General features: G+C 43.4%; 1 protein-coding gene across 14 annotated transcripts in view; it reads right to left on the bottom strand.

Moving 5' to 3' along the window:
- The window catches only part of TJP1 (tight junction protein 1), a 132,144-nt gene that overhangs the window by 98,829 nt on the left and 13,209 nt on the right, over nucleotides 1–20,106 (bottom strand). For 5 of the 14 annotated variants that reach the window (XM_087878272.1, XM_087878283.1, XM_087878286.1 and 2 more), the window contains exons 1-3: nucleotides 15,040–15,159; nucleotides 12,446–12,556; nucleotides 11,360–11,492 (exon numbers count right to left, since the gene is read on the bottom strand). In XM_087878272.1, the coding sequence (XP_087734398.1) occupies nucleotides 11,360–11,492; nucleotides 12,446–12,453 (141 nt within the window). In that variant the 5' untranslated portion in view covers nucleotides 12,454–12,556; nucleotides 15,040–15,159. Of the gene's footprint in view, nucleotides 1–11,359; nucleotides 11,493–12,445; nucleotides 12,557–15,039; nucleotides 15,167–20,106 lie in introns of those variants that run through there. The other 9 variants (XM_087878273.1, XM_087878277.1, XM_087878284.1 and 6 more) reach the window with 2 other exon arrangements.

Here is a 20,106-nt window from a genome sequence, read left to right as displayed (position 1 = left end):
ACTGAGAAGGTTGAGTTGATTTGGGCCACATATTGGTTAGATTTCACACCTGACCTGACGGTCGAGCTCTCCATTCCAAAACTACAACCAATTAAGGCAGTATTTGTCTTCATTTGGACATACTCCGACCTATCCAGAGCAGATTGTGTTCTTCAAACCTTCATTGAACAAAAAGAGCTTGCGGTCAGCTCCATCAGCTCATACATTACTAACTTCTACAACTATCGCAGGAATATCAGTTGGAGCCTTCTCTCCGTTGGATATTCTCAAAATCCATTAAACATTGGCTGTTAATGGAAAGCTCGGCCAAAGGCTGAAGCTGATGGATGTCGAAGCAGGTTTTGGAAGGTCATGCTGCAAAATGACTTTATCGGGACTAGAAAATATGACCCCCCCCCACCCCCAAAACCAGTATCTCATCTCCTCCTTCACATTCAGATGGCCAAAGCTGACTTAAAAACAAGAATTTTAAAAAATCACACCTGCATGACTTCTGGTTGTTAACCGACGTTAAATACTTCTGACGTTCCTTAAATTTCCACCCATCTATATTTCATGCGCTTTCATGTACTCTGTCACCCTTTGTCTACTTCTTAGACTTGCGTAACAGATTGGCATTATGCCACCTTTGCCTGGCTGAACAATGGAAGTGGCAGGTAGGAGAAGTCAGGTTCGCAGGATTTTCTGCAAAATGCAGAGAAGACACTGAAGTTTTAAAACCATTCTTGCAAAACGAAGCAAAAACAGCCCACTAGAATCAATGGCCTTGAATAGGCTCAAGCAAGTTGGTAACAGCAGCGTGCTTCCCATTGAGTTACCTTTTCAATTTTTAATTATGTAATCCTGCCCGTCCCTGGCTGATGAAGACATCACTTAACGTACCGTTCGAAGAGGCAAAGAATATAAATACCGGTACAGATAAAAGCCGAGGTAGAGATAATATCCTACTTAGATTTTGGATTTGATGGCTTAGAAAGAAGTCTTGTTAAAATAAATATTAATGCATATGTGTTTATGTAGGTGCTACAACCAAATGAAATCCTCCCAAAACTGTCTTTTAAAATAAGAATTTTAAATTAAGAATTGTAAAATTAGAATTTCCACTATCCTGTCGGAGCTGAAGAAGCTTTTTGGATGAGAAGCAAAACGTCTTCAAAAGAAAAAACGACAAGAAACTCCAGTTGCCTCCTGAAAAAGCACTTTTGGGACAACCATGACCTGGATGATGGAGAATCTCTACAGACTGAATTGAATTTCCTCAATTCCTCAGCTAGCTAATGGGATCTGGCACCAAAGAACAAGAGACACCCGTTTCATTGTCCCCATCTTTCTCAGAGTTGACCACGTTCCCCAGAAGTAGCATGTAGTTGAGCCTTAGAACCTGATTGTAATTTTTTTCATCAACATAGTGATGTTTAAAGGAATCTGATGCAGAGGTTGGACAACAAATGGTTCCACTTACTCAGAAACGAATTCCAGAAGCATTTTTAACCTGAAAAGACAATTGTGGCTCCATGAAATAATAGATTCAGTCACGATGTTTACTGCTTGGCAAGAGGTTGTCTGGCAGTCCAGGAATAGCAGAAGAAGCTTGTTGAGTCCTTCTGTCCTTCCAGGTATCGCTGGTGGATATTTCTCTTGGTTGTTTTTCCCCCCAGAATTCATCCAGGCCTTTTAGAGATGAGAGATCTGGGCTGTTCTCATTGCCTGCCTTGATGACTAATTTCAGATGTTTGTGATCGCTGAGCCAAAGTTCAGAAGAGAACATGGCGGCCTTATAGGCATCACAATAGCTACTGGGCTTCCAGCTAGGAAGGCCAGCAGCAAACCTGTCGAGGGCAAAACACTAGAGGAGATGGACTCGAGGGACTGGACTTGCTCAGCAGAAGAGGAGATGGACGGGATTGCTGTGTTGTTGATTTGTTCCAGCCAGTGAATCTCATCACAGTTGACAGGATGGCAAAGTTTGGGAGGCATCTCTCTTCCGAAGGACAACAATCAGGAAGAATCAACATCAACATTTTTAGAAAAGAGGACAAGAACTGGGAGCGTGACATGGAGGAGATCATGGGGTGGGAGAAAGCAGGAGGGGATGGAAATCACAGGCCGGTCCGACGTGAGACATGTGCTACTCAGCTCTCCCACCCTCATGCTGAGAAACTGCAAGAACTGGTGGAATTCACTGCAACGGTTGATGGATTCAATGACCTCCATAGCTCCTTCCTTCCTTCCTTCCTTCCTTCCTTCCTTCCTTCCTTCCTTCCTTCCTTCCTCCCTCCCTCCCTCCCTCCCTCCCTCCCTCCCTCCTTCCTTCCTTCATTCTTCCTTCCATCCATCCATCCATCCATCCATCCATCCAATTTTCACAGAGTCTCTGCTGGTCGCAGTGAAACCATTCTAAACACAGGGAGATGACAGAACTGTGCTTCAAAGATTCCCAGTTAAACCTGTTCCTTCCAGTCTTGGAAATATGGCATTAAAGGGAGAATTATTCCAATAATAAATTATGCCAACATTGCCTTAGCATTTTCCTTCCTTTTGTGGGGAAGAAAGCTGCAAAGTTGTCTTTTAAAGAAGTCCAGAATCAATGATGAAACTGTGGCCCAATCTCTTTGGACTCAGCTCCTCCTGTTTTTGAAAGCCTTGTCAAAAAGCAAATTTTGTTTATGTTTCCAGTCTTCCTTTGACCAATACACACACCCATTCACATCCATACACAAGCATAAATGCCAAACAGGAACCTAGAATTGAGATGTGTGGGCTACATCTAAAGATCTTCCCCACGTCTGAAGCACCTCATTGACCTTGGCTGATCTCAAAAACAAATTCAGCCCAGACAACCCTGGTACGCACTGAGTGCTGAGTACCCAGGAAAAACCAGTTATAGCATAGATTGGGAGGCTGAGAGAACATCTACAAAATAAAGTGGCAAACTCTTTTGGGGTTGATGTCAAGAAAACTACAAGGAGATGGCCATGAAATTGCCGGAACTGAGCTCAATAGAAAGGAAACCCTCTCAAGAGGGTAGAAAATAAGCATTGCAGAGATGAGCCAACAGGTGTCCCGTTGAACCTAGCTTTCTGCAACACGCGACCATCTAGCCAAGGTCATTCCAGGACAGACGGACATATGCATGCTTTCTCCACATGGCTGGTAAAAATATGATCTGTCTCTCTTCTTCACTGGAATGTTACTTACACCATCAGCCAGAAGGGACAGAGAAGGGCACGACAAGAAACTCAACCTTGACTTAGCTGGTGTATCACATTTTGACACCGGCCTCAGTTCCTGATGCACAACCCGTGACTTAGAGAGACCTGGAGGAGAGATCTCAAATGGGATCCTGGTGGATTCCTGCTGAGGTGAAGGCAACTGGCCAGGAGGACAGGATGTGGTCCTAAAGAGGTCTTCAGGAAACCCAGATCTCCAGCTCAAGTTCAAGAAGCCAAGCCTAGCAGATTCCCTAGAAATGTTTGGTCACCCAAAATACAGAAACAAAGCCAAAAAGCTAAATCTATGTGCCTTAGGAAAGGATTGGAAGCCAAGCCATTTGAAAAGCATCAAGGTAGTTTTCATAAAAGTCTCCGATCCTGGCACGCAAGGTTGCATCCCCATTTTTAATTCCTACTTTGGGACAGTTTCTCTTCCCTAGAAGCCTCATTGTGGTGGTTTGCAGGCTCTGCTTTTTTCTGGCAGGGGGAGAGAAAGGGTTGGCTTTTCTGCTGGAATACCGAAAACAGCAATGCCCAGATTTCAAATTCTGGAACAGGCTTGGTGGAAGATTTCCAAAAAAACCCCATCTTGGCATCCTGCAGCCTAGAAGGAGAGCTTAGCTTTCATTTTCTTCTTCCTGGAATTATTCCAGTGCAGAATTTGTGTGTTGTGTTTTAATTTCCTTGGAGCAGGTAGAAAATTCCACCGCTGGAAATTGCATACGTGTCCCATGTTGTATTCCTTCTGTGTAAAAAAGGAAAAAGAACAACATTCTTTATTGTTCTTTATATTGTTCCTATAGAACAATAGAGCAGGGGTGCCCAACTATGGCCTATTGTGGAATTCAACTCCCAGAATTCCTGGCTGGCTGGGGAATTCTGGGAGTTGAAGTCCACAAGTCATAAAGTCAGCCATAGTTGTCTACCTCTGCAGTAGAGCATTCATTTCTCCACAGTTCAAAGAAATGGTGAAGGTATTTATAGCTAAACTTCCAGATATTGTTCCAATCAGTTCAGCAGTTTCTCCTTAAATCTTGACATGAGGATCAGCTTACAGCGGGCAGTTTTTAGATATCCACATTTTCTGGATCTCAAAAACGCTGCAGCTGCTATTTTCTTAGTTCAAGAACCGCAACAAAGAAATAAGACATTTTAACCACTGCAATGAATCTCTGGATTCGTACAACGTTGTCCATCGCCCAAAGAGTTAAGATAGATTCTGCTAAATCCCGAATGGATTTTTATTTCAATAGCTCTTTGATCTCGAGTTTCTCTGCAAGGGATACAAGAGACTTTTGAAGAAAAGGTGTTCTTTTCCAAGGAAACCAAAATACAGAAATCTGTAAACACAGTGGACTCAAAGCAGGAAGGGATTTATTATAGGTTTTCTGGCTCTCCTGCTGAATCCAAACATTTTGCCTGTGAGAGGAAGAGATAAAAGAGTGTAACCCCCCCACACACACACCGCAAGAAAACAAGGAAAGCCATTTATTACGGGCACAACCCAGGACCACACGTAAGCACTTTCTCTGCAATGCCAGGAAAGTCCAATAACCCTCTATTCTTTTAAATAACACTTGCTCTCTTAGCCAAGTAATGTTTGAATCAGCATTCCCGGCCCACATAAAAGAGATTAAGTTGTATTTTTAGCCACCTGGTCATGAAAACCGAAATTTGATTTATTGATCTTTATACCTAAACTCCAGGGAGTGAGCAGAGAGAGAGAGAGAGCAGATCCATCACTTAAACAAACAAGTGGGAATATTACCACTCCATTAAAACAAATAAATACTTCTGCTTTTATAGCCACTTAATTTTAGGGCTCCTAAACAGCTTGCACGCATTAAAAGTCTTCTTTTAAACGACAGCCGTGTCTTTTGATTCTTTTTTTTTCTTTTGACCTGCAAGGATTGTTTTCTGGATCTCTCTTGTTCTCAGACACGTAGCTATAGTCCGTTCCGCACGTTTCCTCTTCCCCATATAAACCTGCCAGGACGCATGAAAATAAATCCCAATTCACTCCTTCTAATAAAACAGAGAAGCGGCAAGTCACTTCCCATCCAGGAAAGGAGGCCGGGGAGAAAAGGACAGGAAGAGAGATTTCAAGGACCCTGCACAGCCTCTTTCAGGAAAGACTAACAAAATGCGGTATTGAAGTCTGAATGAATTTTCTGCTCCATTTCCTGAGCTGAGAGACCCTCAGCTCAATATTTCCTGCTGGATCCCACATGCATTCAACCTTCTCCATCTGGGATCCTGGCTGTTGCAAGAGTGAAACAGGGGAGCTGTCCAGCGATGTCAGCAGGACTAACATCTGGAAGGTCAAGACTTGCAAGCACATCAGCAGTTTCCAAGAAGTAATTGAGGTTGTCAGCCCGTCCCTACCTCCAGCAGTTTAGCCTCAGATCCTTACCAACCTGGATCTTCTCCCGCCGAAGGCTGGTGGGAGCTATACGGCTTTGCCTCTGGAGAACGTCGAACTACACCAAACATATGTATGAGTCATGGCGATTTCCTCCAAGAAAGATGCCTTATCTCCTTCCCCTTTCTCATTTTACTCTCTCCCCCACTCCCTCCTTTAGTTACTAAAGGGTAGGATAGCAGTCTCAGAAGTCATGACTCTCTGACAACTGGCTGCCTCATCATTCAGAACCAGGACAGAGTCAACAAGATTGAGTTTAATGGAGGAGAAAATGCGAAGAGCGAGCTGCCAGTTTCAACGGAGCATCTTGGGTCAGAAATTACAAAGATGAGCATTATAGTAAGCCACAAAGCTCAGGTGGAGGCTGTAATGTTGTCAGGAGCAGCTTTGAGGAGGTGGAACAGGGTTGAATGAATGAATGAATGAATGAATGAATGAATGAATGAATGAATGAACACAAAGGTTAAAAATATCAGAGTTTTATGCCGTTCCAACAGATTTTTTTTCAAACTGGAAATGGTATAAAACTAGGACAGAAAAAGTTCACCTTTTCAATTCAAGCATGGTAGGATCTTGCCCTAAGTGGTACGGTGGCCTAGAGGTGGAGCTCTCACCTCACAATCAGGAGGTTGTGAGTTCGATCCTAGGTAGAGGCTGATATTTCTCTCTTTGGGCACAATGAGAATATATCTGCTGAACAAAACTCCGCATTGGCGACAGGAAGGGCATCTGGCCACTAAACACTCAGCTCCATTCAGTTGCCCAGACTCCACCCTAATGCAAGGGATTATGGGGTCATTAAAAGAAGATGATTGATGTAGGATCTTGCCCTGTAGGACTTGTGACCCACTTTCATACCTACGGGTAGGAAGCACCCTGTGGCTTGGTTTGGCTTCCCCCATAATTCAGTCTGCTCTAGGAAGGGTCATTATCTAGGGCCAGGTGAGATCTGATTGGCTGATCAAGTCAGCTGGTTCCAACTAGGCTAAGGACAACAATACCCATGAACTCCACTGATGTGCCACTGAACGATTTCTGGCTTTTATGTACCTAGACTCAGGACAACTTCTAAAATAAACAAACGCACACAACAATAATCAGGTAGATAGCAATAGCAATAGCACTTAGATTTATATACCGCTTCACAGTGCTTTACAGCCCTCTCTAAGCAGTTTACAGAGTCAGCCTCTTGCCCCCAACAATCTGGGTCCTCCTTTTACCCACCTCAGAAGGATGGAAGGCTGAGTCAACCTTGAGCCTGGTGAGATTCGAACTGCCAAACTGCAGGCAGCTGGCAGGCAGCAGAAGTAGCCTGCAGTCCTACACGCTAACCACTACGCCACCAAGGCATAGATAAGAGTTAATGCACCTGGATGATCTAAAGTACAGATATCCAACCTTGGCAGCTTTAAGACTTATGGACTTCAACTCCCAGAATTCCCCAGGCTGGAGAATTCTGGGAGTTGAAGTCCACAAGTCTTAAAGTTGCCGAGGTTGGACACCCACCTCTGATCTAAACCATTGTGTGTGTGTTTTTCATTGTACTTTACACAAAGCAACTGGAATCCCCTCTGCATTACAGCCTTGCAATCCTCATCTAGCCTGGAGCAATCAAACTACGTTCTCCAGAACCTGAAATGGACTTAAGCAGATGCATCTATTCATGGATTTCACCAATAACTTGCCGAATTAACTGTTAAGTCCCGACAGTTTGCAATGGCAGAACCATTATACAGAACAACAACAACAACAAAAAAAGAAATCTCATTTCTGTCGTTCCACCAGTGATAAAACAAATGGGCCCAGCCTTTTGCCCTCCCTTAAATCAGGTTCATAAGTTTAATCAGAGGCAGATGGAGCTGAAAATAAACTATCCAGGTTTATAATTCACAACAACATATTTGCCCATGCAGTCGCCAAGGAAAAAAAAAATCCCTCTACCTCTTTCTAACAGCGCGATCGTATTTTTAGACTTTTAAAATGTGCCACTGAATTCTAATTAACAGCAAAGCACCGAATACCTGAAGTTAAAGCCTGCGCTTATTTAAAACTTGAAGAATTTAAAAAAAAACAAAAAAGCGAGATTGCTTTGTTTAAATCTTTAGGGTCCTTTGGAATTTATTAACCCTTAACAACGTTTCCCTTTGGGGGGGGGGGGGTTGGGGGTTGGAGAAGGGGGCAAAGTTTCCCATTGAAAGAAAGTCCAAATCATTCATTTCATCTGCCAGATAATATCTGGGGGGCTTAATGGACCCTGATCATTACTTGCAAGGATACCCCAAAGAATGAAGAATTTTCCTATTCGGAGGCAGGTGTGCTAAAATTGGCAAAAAAAAAAGGAGCATGAATTCTTTAAAAGTAGCTGGCTGAGACAGCTACTATGAGGAGCAGAAATTAGGAGCTTGGCAAACTACAGATAGTTCTCAATTTACAACTATTCACTTAACGACCAAAATTACAACAGCCCTGAAAAAAAAAATGACTTACAACCTTCTCATCGCACTTAATGAAAATTGCAATGCCATATGATCAAAATCTGGCTGCTTGGCAACAGGCAAGTATTTATGACGATTGCGGGTTCCGGGGGGGGGGTGTCACGTGATCGCCATTTCTGACCTTCCCCCAGGGGCTTTCAACAAGTAAAGTCAATGGGAGAAGCCAGATTTGCTTAACGACCAGTGATTTGCTTAACAAACAGTGGAAAAGGTCATAAAACCAGGAGTGGCTGATTTAACAACTGTATCACTGAGCAATGGAGGTTTAGGTCCCAACTGAGGTTGTAAGTTGAGGGGGCAAAGTTTCCCCCCCCTCCTTGAAAGAAAGTCCAAATCATTCATTGTCCTCCGACAGATAACCTGTAGACAGCCTAGGTGGGCATAAGGAGACCAGAGTGGAGAAAATCTGACTGGTCTGGAAATCTAAACCCATCATCATTATCATCATCATCATCATCATCATCATCATCATCATCATCATCATCATCATCACCACAACCACCATCATCATCATTGCTCACATCTCAGAAAAATGCAACATCAACACTCAGCTGCTGCTGAAAAGATCAGACGGAGGGGTCCACAGATTCCAGCATTTAACTCAAACAATCTTGGCGAGTGACACCATCTGAGTCCATCCTCTACATTAGCAGCCAAGTCTCAGCTGAAACGACCCCCTCGGTTCCCCTCAAACTCCACCACCCACCACCCGCTCCCCCCAACCAAGGCCACCACAGAGGTCTCCACCAGACCAGGAGGTTTTCAAAGACCGTCTCAGAAGGCATCACCCAGACAGAGGCGGCCCCAATCGTATCAGCTTGGACCACCACACATGGAAGCTGCTCTCCTACAGAAACGCTTCGAAACAGTGGTGAAATCCATTTTTTTTTACTACCGGTTCTGTGGACGTGGCTTGGAGGGCGTGGGGTGGCTTGGTTGGCGTGGCAGGGGAAGGATACTGCAAAATCTCCATTCCCACCCCACTCTGGGGCCAACCAGAGGTGGTATTTGCCGGTTCTCCAAACTGCTCAAAATTTCTGCTACCGGTTCACCAGAACCTGTCAGAACCTGCTGGATTTCACCTCTGCTTCGAAACCAGGAGCTCAGCTGCCCAGTTCCTCCATCACCACTCCGGTGTGCTCAGGCACCAATGCAGTTAACCAGAAATCCAACTGCAGGACTTGCAAGGAAAAACGTTCTCCCAAAATTGCTGCCATTCAGGCCCATTTAACAGGAAACATCATTCTTTCAAAAAACAACCAAACAAAAACCCAGCCAGGGAATAAAATCTTCCCCACACATCATCCAAAAACTCTGCAAGCATTTCCCGAGAAGCCCCTTTCGAACTCTAAGCACAGGGTCACAATCTGGTTCACGTTTTCCCAAGTCTTCTTATTTATTCCCAATTATTCTTATTTATGGGCGGAAGAGGAGGTATACTGTTTTGCCAATTTCCCAAAGGGTATAAACCCGGAGGATCAGTTTCTTTGGATCCAAGCTCATCCTCACTTCCCAAATGAACATTGAGAAGCCAAACATTTCAATTAAGGCCTTTCTCTGATCAAAAAATAAATGTGCATTGGGGAAAAATGTATCTGTTTCTTTGGTTTGTGTTTTCTTTGAAAGGATTATTGGTTCCCCCCCCCCCCCAAATGTTTCTAACAATTTGTAAACAAGCCAGAGTCGCCGGGAATCAGCATATATGATTAGTAGGGTTGGTGGCAAAATCAGCCAACTGTTCAGGCTGAATGTGGCATTTTGTCCCCCTCTAGAGCTCTTCCTCAGGGCCTGAGATAAGCAGATGTTGCTTCATAGTGTTAAAGATATATTTTTTTTAATTTGATTTATATGCCGCCCTTCTCCGAAGACTCAGGGCGGCTTACAATGTGCTCAGCAATAGCCTTCATACTTTTGTATATTTATACAAAGTCAGCTTATTGCCCCCACAAACTGGGTCCTCATTTCACCTACCTTAGAAAGGATGGAAGGCTGAGTCAACCTTGAGCCTTGGAGAGATTCGAACCAGCATATTGTCGCAGGATGGAAGCTGTTCCAAGTCAAAGCTGCCTTTTGCAATTGACTGATGGTGGTTTTGTCCTCTTCTGACTGGACTTGATGTTAATAGCAAATCATTCAGGCTTTGTTATATTTGCAATGGGTAAAAGTGACTTTTCGTCCTGTAATCCTGCAACTGCTAGGCCCAGTTGCTCTGCCAACAGCCCTGAGTCCCGTAGTCCACTGGACTACACCATCGGCATTGACAAAATCCCCATCAGTCAATTGCAAAAGGCAGCTTCCCTTGGAACAGTTTACGTGCTACGACGAGACCTTTAACCCCATCAAATAACAACGTCTACCTATCCCAGGTCCTCTGGAAGGCCTCAAGAGGTGAATAAAAATGCCAAATCCAGTCTAAGAATCTGGATGACTGTACTATAATAATAATAATAATAATAGATCTGGAGCATTGCTTGAACACCGTCGGAATTGACAAGATCACCACTAGTCAATTGCAAAAGGCGTCTTGATTTGGAATAGCTCACATCCTGCTACAGGTACCTGTAACACCCGCAAGACAGAACATCTGTCTATCGCAGGTCCTTGGGAAGGACTAAACATCTGGACAAAAATGCCAGATCCAGTTTAAACATCTGTCTGATTGTGCAGCCAACAACAATACGATCAACTCAAAAGGGCCTGCATATTGCCCAAACATTCATGTTTGCACATAAAGACATACCAATTATCCTCCCTGCAAGTAGAAAAGTAGACCATCAAGAAAGCCATGCTGATTTTCCATGGGCAGTGTTTTTTTTTTTCTCCCCTTCTTTCTCTCTCTAGAGCAGTGTTTCTCAACCTTGGTAGCTTGAAGATGGGTGGACTTCAACTCCCAGAATCCCCCAGCCAGCGCTGCTGGCTGGGGGATTCTGGGAGTTGAAGTCCACCCATCTTCAAGCTACCAAGGTTGAGAAACACTGCTCTAGAGGGAAACAATTCAGCCCTGATTTTTTCTTCCTACGAACGGCGAGGATCATCCAGAAATAGGTTTCGCACCTCGCATTGCTAGTGTGCAGGCACATCAGGAGCGCACACGGCTGGCCCCCCATTCAGTCGGGCTGCCCCAGGCACCTGCACGGTTCCCCACCTTGACCGACCGACCGAGATCCAGCTATCACTCTGCACAAATCGGTCCCTGGAGGGGAGAGAGACAGAACTAACCAGATACTTACATTGAACTCACAGAAATCGAGGCTATCCAGACTTTTGCTCCGATGGATCCGGCCTTTTATCCTCCTTAAGGAAGGTTTTCCCTGGCTGATGCTACAATTCGAACCACTGGGGTTTTCGGAAGAGGGGGTGACCCTGAAAAGAGAGACGGGTGGGGGAAACTGCATTTTAGGTTGGGTTTCCTTTTTTTAAAAAAATAAATAAAGCACTGCGAGGACTGGAAAAAGGACTCAAGGCTTTTGCATCTGAAATTGAGCCTAAATACCAAGAGGTAAAAGAAAATGAATTTATTTATGAATAAATGCATTTTCCTTCTCTTTATCCCACGCGGTTATACCTGCCCTTTGACTTGTGCATCTACTTCTGCTGGATTTTAGAGCAGGCCCCCAAATTTCAACGGGATGAAATCGCTCTCGCTCAGTTAACGCTGACAAATATGGATGAGAACAACAAATATTGCCAACCTAAGACATATAGAAACAAGCAGGCGATCTCCTTTTTGGCTTTTTTTGTGCGAAGTGTAAGAAAAACGATATGATGATGTATGGGTTTGATGCTTAGGAAAAATAATGATTAGATCATAGCAAAATGGATGTTGTAACCTTAGAGTAAGAGGTTAGTTTAAATTTGCAAAGGTTGTAAAAGAAAATTGGAAGTCTTCCCCTATATTCCCTCCCTCCCTCCCTCCCTCCTTCCTTCCTTCCTTCCTTCTTTCATTCATTCATTCATTCATTCATTCATTCATTCATTCATTTTAACTTTGAGAACCACACAGTCCTATTGTGCAGTTACCTTTCTTATACTGTATGCAAAACGTGTAGTCCATTCATCCTGTTAAGCTTGTGATACTCACTCTCATCCATTATACATATAATCTGTTCTACATTATTGAGTTTTATTACGCACTGATCATTGACTGCAATAAAGATTTTTCTTCTTATCCCTTGCCTATTTACAAAACTGTGCTGGATGCAAATCTCTTTCCTACATAATGCAGGTGGTTTTTCCCCTGGCTTCCCCACCCGTGAATTGTCATCGTATAATCATTTATAGATAAATGATATAAAAGAAGTAAGTAAATGCTTCACCAATGCATCCAGAGTGATTCATAAAAATATGGTGGGACAAGATAGAATACAGCACGTAGATCTTGCAACTATCGGTGAAGAGCCCATCTGTAGGAGAAGAAGTGGCAGAACCTGGGGGTGGAGTCAAAAGAGGGTTCAGCCTAGAATCCCTACGTGGCCACTCTTGAATTCCATTGACCCTTAAATAACTCCAAGCAGGTGCTAACCATTAGTAAAGGAGATTCCTGTGTAGAGGCTTTTAGCAATAAATCAGTTTAATTGGACCTGCACCTGTAGATCTGATCGTTCGTGCCTGACACCATCCATGCTTATGAAATTCGTCCACCAGTCCCATTTTACACATCCATAAACATAAACTGCTAGTAGGAAGCCCAGATTTACAACCTCTCTGAAAGAAATTGATGCTCGGTCCCACCGGCCAAGGAATTTTAATGCCACCCTAGAGGAAAGTTAATAGGGTGATTGATATCCTTTTATATACATCTCTTGCCTTCATAAAGAGTCTCATTTTATTTATGCCAACCTTCTGGCAAGGAACAAGGGAAATAATAATTTAAAAAAAGGCCACACAAATTATAGGAGGAGGGAGGGGAGGACATAACTTAAGCTTCACTTGAACGTTAAACATTAAATTAAAAAAGGGAAACCCAGTTCTTTCCTAGAAGTCAAAATGATTGGTTTCTAGTCTAGGTTGATAACAAAAGTCTTGGGAAAGCCTGAAGGCCAGAGTGTATGCCTTCATTGCCCGCCACTTCTTGTTACATTCCCACGAATGGTGGCTAGAAGGTTGTGTGCTATGCTATTCAAAGGTTATCTTCGTAAAAGCCACCAGGATGATGGAGAGTCCAGTTTAGCAGGTATGATTTTATAGTTCTACCTTCCAAAGCACCAGGAGAGAAGGCGGATGCTATCTCTTCCGACTCTCATTGCACTCTGAGAACTAAAAATGATGGACAGTTGTTTGCAAGCAGTGGTGGGACTTTCAGAGCCAACAGAGGTCAAACCAAGTCGTTGCAATGAAAGGCACAATAAATTTGTCTATGCTATAGAGAGGAGTCATCTTAAGTCAACTTGAGATAGCACTGGACCATAAAACCAAAGTAGAATCTACTGGATCAGCCACAAGGCTGCTGATGGTCAGAATGTCTCATCCTAATATGACTTTGGAAAGCCTACAGACAAGGCATGATGAATGACCATCTCTGTATCACTTGCCTTTTCAACTGGAGGCAGTCAATAGCCATCTTGACCAATGGCCTTCTTTTCCAGCGGTTGGCCTACTTCCTCTTGGAAAGCCAACTAAGCTAGGAACTGTTGATGCATTTTCTTAGTAGAGGGACACCAAGTAAGTAAGTCTCATAGAATCCTAGGGCTGGAAGGGACCTTGGAGGTCTTCTAGTCCAACCCTCTTCCCAAGACAGGAGCTCTTATTGCAACCCAGACAAATGACTGTCCACTGATGATAACGATCCCATCTAGGTGTGAGAAGCACAATGTCCTGTTCAGAACTTCTGGCCTGCCATCGCACAGAACACAAAGCTCCCCTCTTGATTAAAATGCAACACTCAATATATTTAAGAGCTTTTTCTCCCCACAAACCAACTATTGACAAAGCAGTTAACCTAACAACAAGACAATGAAGTTAACACACATTAATTACACAAATCAGATGTCCCTCCCCTCCCCAAAACTCAAACCAAACAAAACTGACCAAATTTTTTAAAAAGGCAATATTGACTGTTTACAGCAATGTTTCCCAATAACACCTAAGGGCGATTTCAGTAAGGATGAAAAAAAAAAAGAATATTTCTTATAAAATCTGGCTTTTAAAATTAGATGGAAAAGGAAGAGTTTTATTGGATCCACGCTACATTGGAAATATATCATAGGATCCTAGGGCTGGAAGAGACCTTGGAGGTCTTCTAGGTCAACCCTCTGCCCAAGGAGACTTTACACATTCCAGATGTCAGGGTGTCATCCTGTAGACCAGGCTTTTTCAATGTTAGCAACTTGAAGATGAATGGACTTCAACTCCCAGAATTCCCCAGGCGCTATAGACCTTAGGAGGGTGTCCCAGGATCAAGAGAAACTACCGATTCCTCTCTCCTGCAGGCGGTCCTCCTACCATCAATGGTGGAATGTTCTACCACGCCATCCCACCATGGAGCACCAATGACAGGGAGAACAGAAGGTGGATAGACTGGTCAAGTTTTTAAATCTGTATCTCTAAAATTTCTGCAAATGTACCCCAGACTAAAGGGTAACACATTGTACTGTAACACATTTTTTCCTACGTCATTGGGATTCTATTCTCCAAAGCACCTGAAGGCAGGACAAGAAGCAATGGGTGGAAACTCATCAAGGAGAGAAGCAACTTAGAACTAAGGAGAAATTTCCTGACAGTGAGAACAATTAATCCCTAGAACAACTTGCCTTCAAAAGTTGTAAATGCTCCAACACTGGAAGTTTTTAAGAAGAGGTTGGATAACCATTTATCTGAAGTGGTGTAGAGTTTCCTGCCTAAGCAGGGGGTTGGACTGGAAGACCTCCAAGGTCCCTTCCAACTCTGTTATTCTATTCTATTCTATTGTTACCTCATTCAAGTGACAAAGTGGGAATATTTTGGCACCATCTCAGGAGGCTTCAGAACTGTGGGTTCTTCCATCCCAGATGCCCCCTCCCCAAATGGCTCTGTCTCTTGCACAATTCAGAATTCAGAACGTGGAAGCCTCATATAGCTGAATTCTAAAACGTGCTACTTGTAATAACACTCAGAATTCAGAGGTCATCAGGCTGTTTGACAATTGTGGGGTCCTTGGTGCTCTCTGAGCTTGGTGGTTTTCTCACAGACGTTTCATCCCCAAGCTAGGTAGCATCATCAGTGCTGCTTGACAATTGTGTTTGACAATTGGAAGAACAGACGATGCAATGCCAAATATGTGACCATCCACAGCCGCAAGTTTCTCAGAATTTATCAGAATTTATCCTTTTTCTCAACAAGGCCCAGTTTCTCATCTTGCTTTTCCCCCATTTCTCTGAAGGTGTCTAAAAAAATGTATATCTTGTCATCAGTGCCCATGGGAGGACGACACACATACATTGTGTTGTGATTGCACAACAAACTTGACTTATATATTTGCATTGGCTGTAATTGACAGAGCTGCAGCAAATCATGAAACCTCGACAGTCACACAACGACAACACAGCACAGATGTTTTCATTGGGATGGGCTCTCAGAGCTAGTCATAACCTGCCAAGGGTCCACCCTATAAATATTTTTTGTACAACCCTACAAATTGTAACTGGGCAGAAAGTGGAAAATAATAAAACAAAGTTCATCCTCTCTGTGAAGTTTAAGGGGAGAATTTATTGAAAAGATCCAAAAATTTGAAGAGGCAACTTTCATGAAGCCAAGATGGCTGCTAGAGAGCAGGGGGACCTTGGAAAAAAGGAGTTTTAGTAGGGAAGTAATACAATAAACACCAGGGAAGTTGGGGTTGGGGTTCAGTCTTTGTTAGGAAAACTACAGATTAATTTTGCAGGTGACGTGTCTTCACAGAACTGTGTTGTTTTGTGAGATGTTCTGAACAAAACCATCAGAAGAAGAGAGAACAAGCTCACTCTCTCACACACACACACATATAAAAAAAATGGAATCTAGATCAGGGGTCTCCAACCTTGGCAACTTTAAGACTTCTGGACTTCAACTCCCAGAATTCCTCAACCAGCAAAGCTGAAGTCCACAAGTCTTAAAGTTGCCAAGGTTGGAGACCCCTGATCTAGAGCTTTGTGGAAAGAAACATCAATGATGAACTTTGCAAGCCAACCTGACCTTGAGAATTTCATTTTGTGCTACTCCTGTCTACAATCTGGTTCCATGGCTGGATTCCAGCCCCTCCTGCACTCACTGTCTTTTCTGCATCTCCACTGAGATGTGGGACACTGGGACACCCAACGTCACAGGGAGAGAATGGAGAGTTTTGCTTAAAGAACGTCAACTACAAATTGCCAGGAAGTGTTACAGCAAGGACATAGGGTTGTGGGAATCTACTACTGTTCCCAACCCTTCAGCCATAAGACCAAGGAGGTGACATCCAGCCTCCACTTCTGCTTCAGCTCTGCAGGCAGATGCTCACAGCCAGAAGTAAAAAAAAAAAAAAATTAGGTGTGGAGCCAACAAAGATAATTATGCCTCTCACATTACTCCAGCCTACTGCTGTTGTTATTCAGATCTGACCTCCACATCTGTTCCATCTTTTCTTCTTCTTGGCTCTGCTTTATCTCCTGGCCGTCCCCAACTCACAACACATCAAACACCAGATATATATATTTTTTCACTGATGGAGCCAAGAGGATCAAGTCAAGAAGACTCAACCATGTTTGGGATCCTTCACAATGATTCACCCAAGAAAAAAGATGACAGATTCTCCAGCCATTCAACTGAGAAGGTTCCATAATTGCTTTTCATCATCATGAGAACATGGTCGTGCTCATGTCAAAAACAAAAGGGACAACATTCTCAATGCATTCCCATTGCAGTTCCTCTTGATAGTGATGTTCTAGGTATACATAAGCAGGACTTTTCTTCAGCATGGCGGAGGTTAAGAAAGAGGCAGCAGGCAGGGTGATGGCCTAAGCAGTCATCTGTACAGTGCTTCTCAACCTTAGCCATTTGAAGCTGGGTGAACTTCAGCTCCCAGAATTCCCCAGCTCGTTGAAGTCCACACATCTTCAAGCATGCTGGCTGAAGAATTCTGGAAGGTGAAGTTCATCCATCTTCAAGTGTCCAAGATTGAGAAACACTGCTCTAGTGGATCCTTCGTTGAGCAGGGGGAGCCAATTAGATGACTTCTCAGATCCCTTACAGCTGTCCTGTACGTTTCTATGATTTTCTGGCCAATCACACAGCTGCCTGGAGGGATTCCTCCACTCTAGCTAGCCTCAGCGGTCAAGCAGGACGCAATCTTTCCCCAGCAAGACGGGCTCCCTGAGGCCAGGAGAATTCTTATTGGATCGCTTTGCCTGTCCAACAGTCTAATTTTAGCGTTTTGCTTCTATAATCCTCTCTGTTTAATCCCCTCTATTTCCACTGTACAGTCTGCAGAGGTGTCACTTCTACAGCTTGGAGCAAAAGACAAGAGTCATCAGAGATTTGCACAAATCCTTAAAATCTTTGGAAAGACAAGAGCAGGAGACATCCAAAAGACGTGCAGTGGATTGCTACAGCCTAAATATTGTGGGGGAGGGGGAAATATTGGGGAAATGGCTAGGAAAACTGAATGCTCCATCCAGGAAAGAAAAATAGCTGGATGAAAAATAGCATCTTCCCACCTTTCTTTAGAGGCCAATCAATCAATTAGAATAGAGCTGGAAGGGACCTTGGAGGTCTTCTAGTCCAGCCCCCTGTTCAGGCAGGAGACCCTAGGCCATTTCAGACAAATGGTTGCCAATCTCTTCTTAAAAGCCTCCAGTGTTCAAGCATTAACAGCTTCTGGAGGCAAGCTGTTCCACTGGTTAATTGTTCTCACTTAGGAAGTTTCTCCTTCATTCCAAGTTGCTTCTCTCCTTGATTAGTTTCCATCCATTGCTTCTTGTCCTGCCTCCTGGTGCTTTGGAAAATAGGTGGGGTCCCCCTCTTCTTTGTGGCAGCCCCTCAAATATTGGAACACTGCTATCATGTCCCCCCTAGTCCTTCTTTTCTCTAGACTGGCCAAACTCAAATTCTGCAACTGTTCTTCATATGTTTTAGTCTCCAGGCCTTTAATCATCTTAGGTCCTCCCTCTCTTTCTTACCGCAAAGGGGTGGGGGGGGAGGAAAAACTCAGAAGAAGAGTATCATTTACAAGTTCGTTCCCTGTGCCAAGAATTAATACTGCCGTTCGTTCCCCAACCATTCAAGGTCGAACTGAAGAGGGAAGCCCAAATTAAAAGACTAATTGCTTGGTAAATAAATGACTGACCTGGGAAAAACTCAAAGTGCGTATCGCAGATGGCACTTACTGAAATCTCAAACTAAATGTTCCATAATGGAGGTGTAATTAATGGAAGGCGTGTGCCAAGAATATCACGTTTCACTCAGAGATGAGACGCTTTCAGGGATACACATGGACCGGTTTTGGTAAAAGTGGCAGAAGAACGATTAGACCAGCATTTCTCAACCTTGGCAAGTTGAAGATGTATGGACTTCAACACTTGAATTAGACACATTTGGACTAAAATACGGTACCCATTGTGGATGGGCAGCCTGGTCTCTGAGCAAAGCCAAGTCAACTGGAGTTGCCATTCACACCACAGTTAGAGGACGCCAAGCTGGAGAACAACATTTCTAACCCAGAGCCAGGTTTCGTATCAAAGAGATAGGAAATGCGGTCCAGTTTCTGCAGGGACCTGGGATGTGGTACAACCGCTTCCTAAACCCAAGAAAGCAGAGGTAGAGATGGGTCTGGAAACCAAACCCCAGTGGGGAAAAGTTGGAGAAGACAAGGTGAAGAGGAGACGGGATCATCATTTTTCAACATCTGAAAGGCTGCGATGGAGCAGATGTGCTCTCTGCTGGGGTAGCACAGCCCACCTGGTCTCTAGTGGACTTTTTTCATTGTCAGTATATGGAGAGGGGGAGATTTAACCAAAGACAGAAAATCATCTGCCACAATCACTTTTTCTGGGAGGCTGGACTTCTATGATTCTGTGACAACATCCAGAAAAATGAAGGGGCCTAGTCACTCTAAGAGTAAGATGAGCTGTATCTAAATTAGATGATGATAGCTAGATAACTAGATAGCTGGATATTTTATAGAAAAGATAGGTAGGTAGGTAGATAGAAGATAGACAGATAGATAGACAGACAGATGATAGATAGATAGATAGATAGATAGATAGATAGATAGATAGATAGATAGATACATACATACATACATACATACATACATGCATATCATTCCAGGAAAAATCCTTTTCCTCATTCCTACCAGGATCAAATCATCATATCTCGGTCTTTTTAAGATTTCTACCTTACCACGAATGGTGCCTCCTGCTTGATCTAAGAGAGCATCCTTAGATGCTCTCCTATATCCACATCCAAGAACAAACCACAGCTTCCAATTCTGGTTTGTTAAGAGGGGAGAAAACTTATGATTTGGATAATATGATAAATAAATGAACCACAACAGAGGCCCTCCTGGATTGTTCTCTAACCAGTTAAGAGAAGCGGCATGAGAAAGATTGCTCAAAAACACACTTTGTTCATGCTATGGTTGAGAAAAACGTGAGCCTAATCTACATTTTTGGTCGAATATTTTTAGCAATATTGAGTTATCATAACGTGCATGTTCTGATAACAGAATGCATATTTCTGTCATCTAGAATGCTTACTTCGAACAAGTCCGTATTTAGGATTCACTTCAGGATTTCAGGTTAGCTGAAAATGCTAAGAGAAGCTGTCTTGAACCTTCTGCTTCAACAGTAAATCCTAGAGATGCCAATATGAAACTCCTAAACAGGCTTGGCATTAGTCACTCAAATTGGACTAAAACTCCCAGAATTCCTTCACAAAAACTCAGTGTCCTTGGGAATCCTGGGAGATGGAACCCCAAACATCTGAAAATGTTCAGCTGTGGAAGGTCCATCTAACCAATATCATTAGCTTTGGTTTTAACTTACGA

Source organism: Pantherophis guttatus, chromosome 13 (assembly GCF_059756535.1).
Source record: "Pantherophis guttatus breed Tessera chromosome 13, ASM5975653v1, whole genome shotgun sequence".
Classification (NCBI taxonomy): domain Eukaryota; kingdom Metazoa; phylum Chordata; class Lepidosauria; order Squamata; family Colubridae; genus Pantherophis; species Pantherophis guttatus.
The sequence above is the reverse complement of the archived record's forward strand: the minus strand, read 5'-3'. Positions and strand labels throughout refer to the sequence as shown.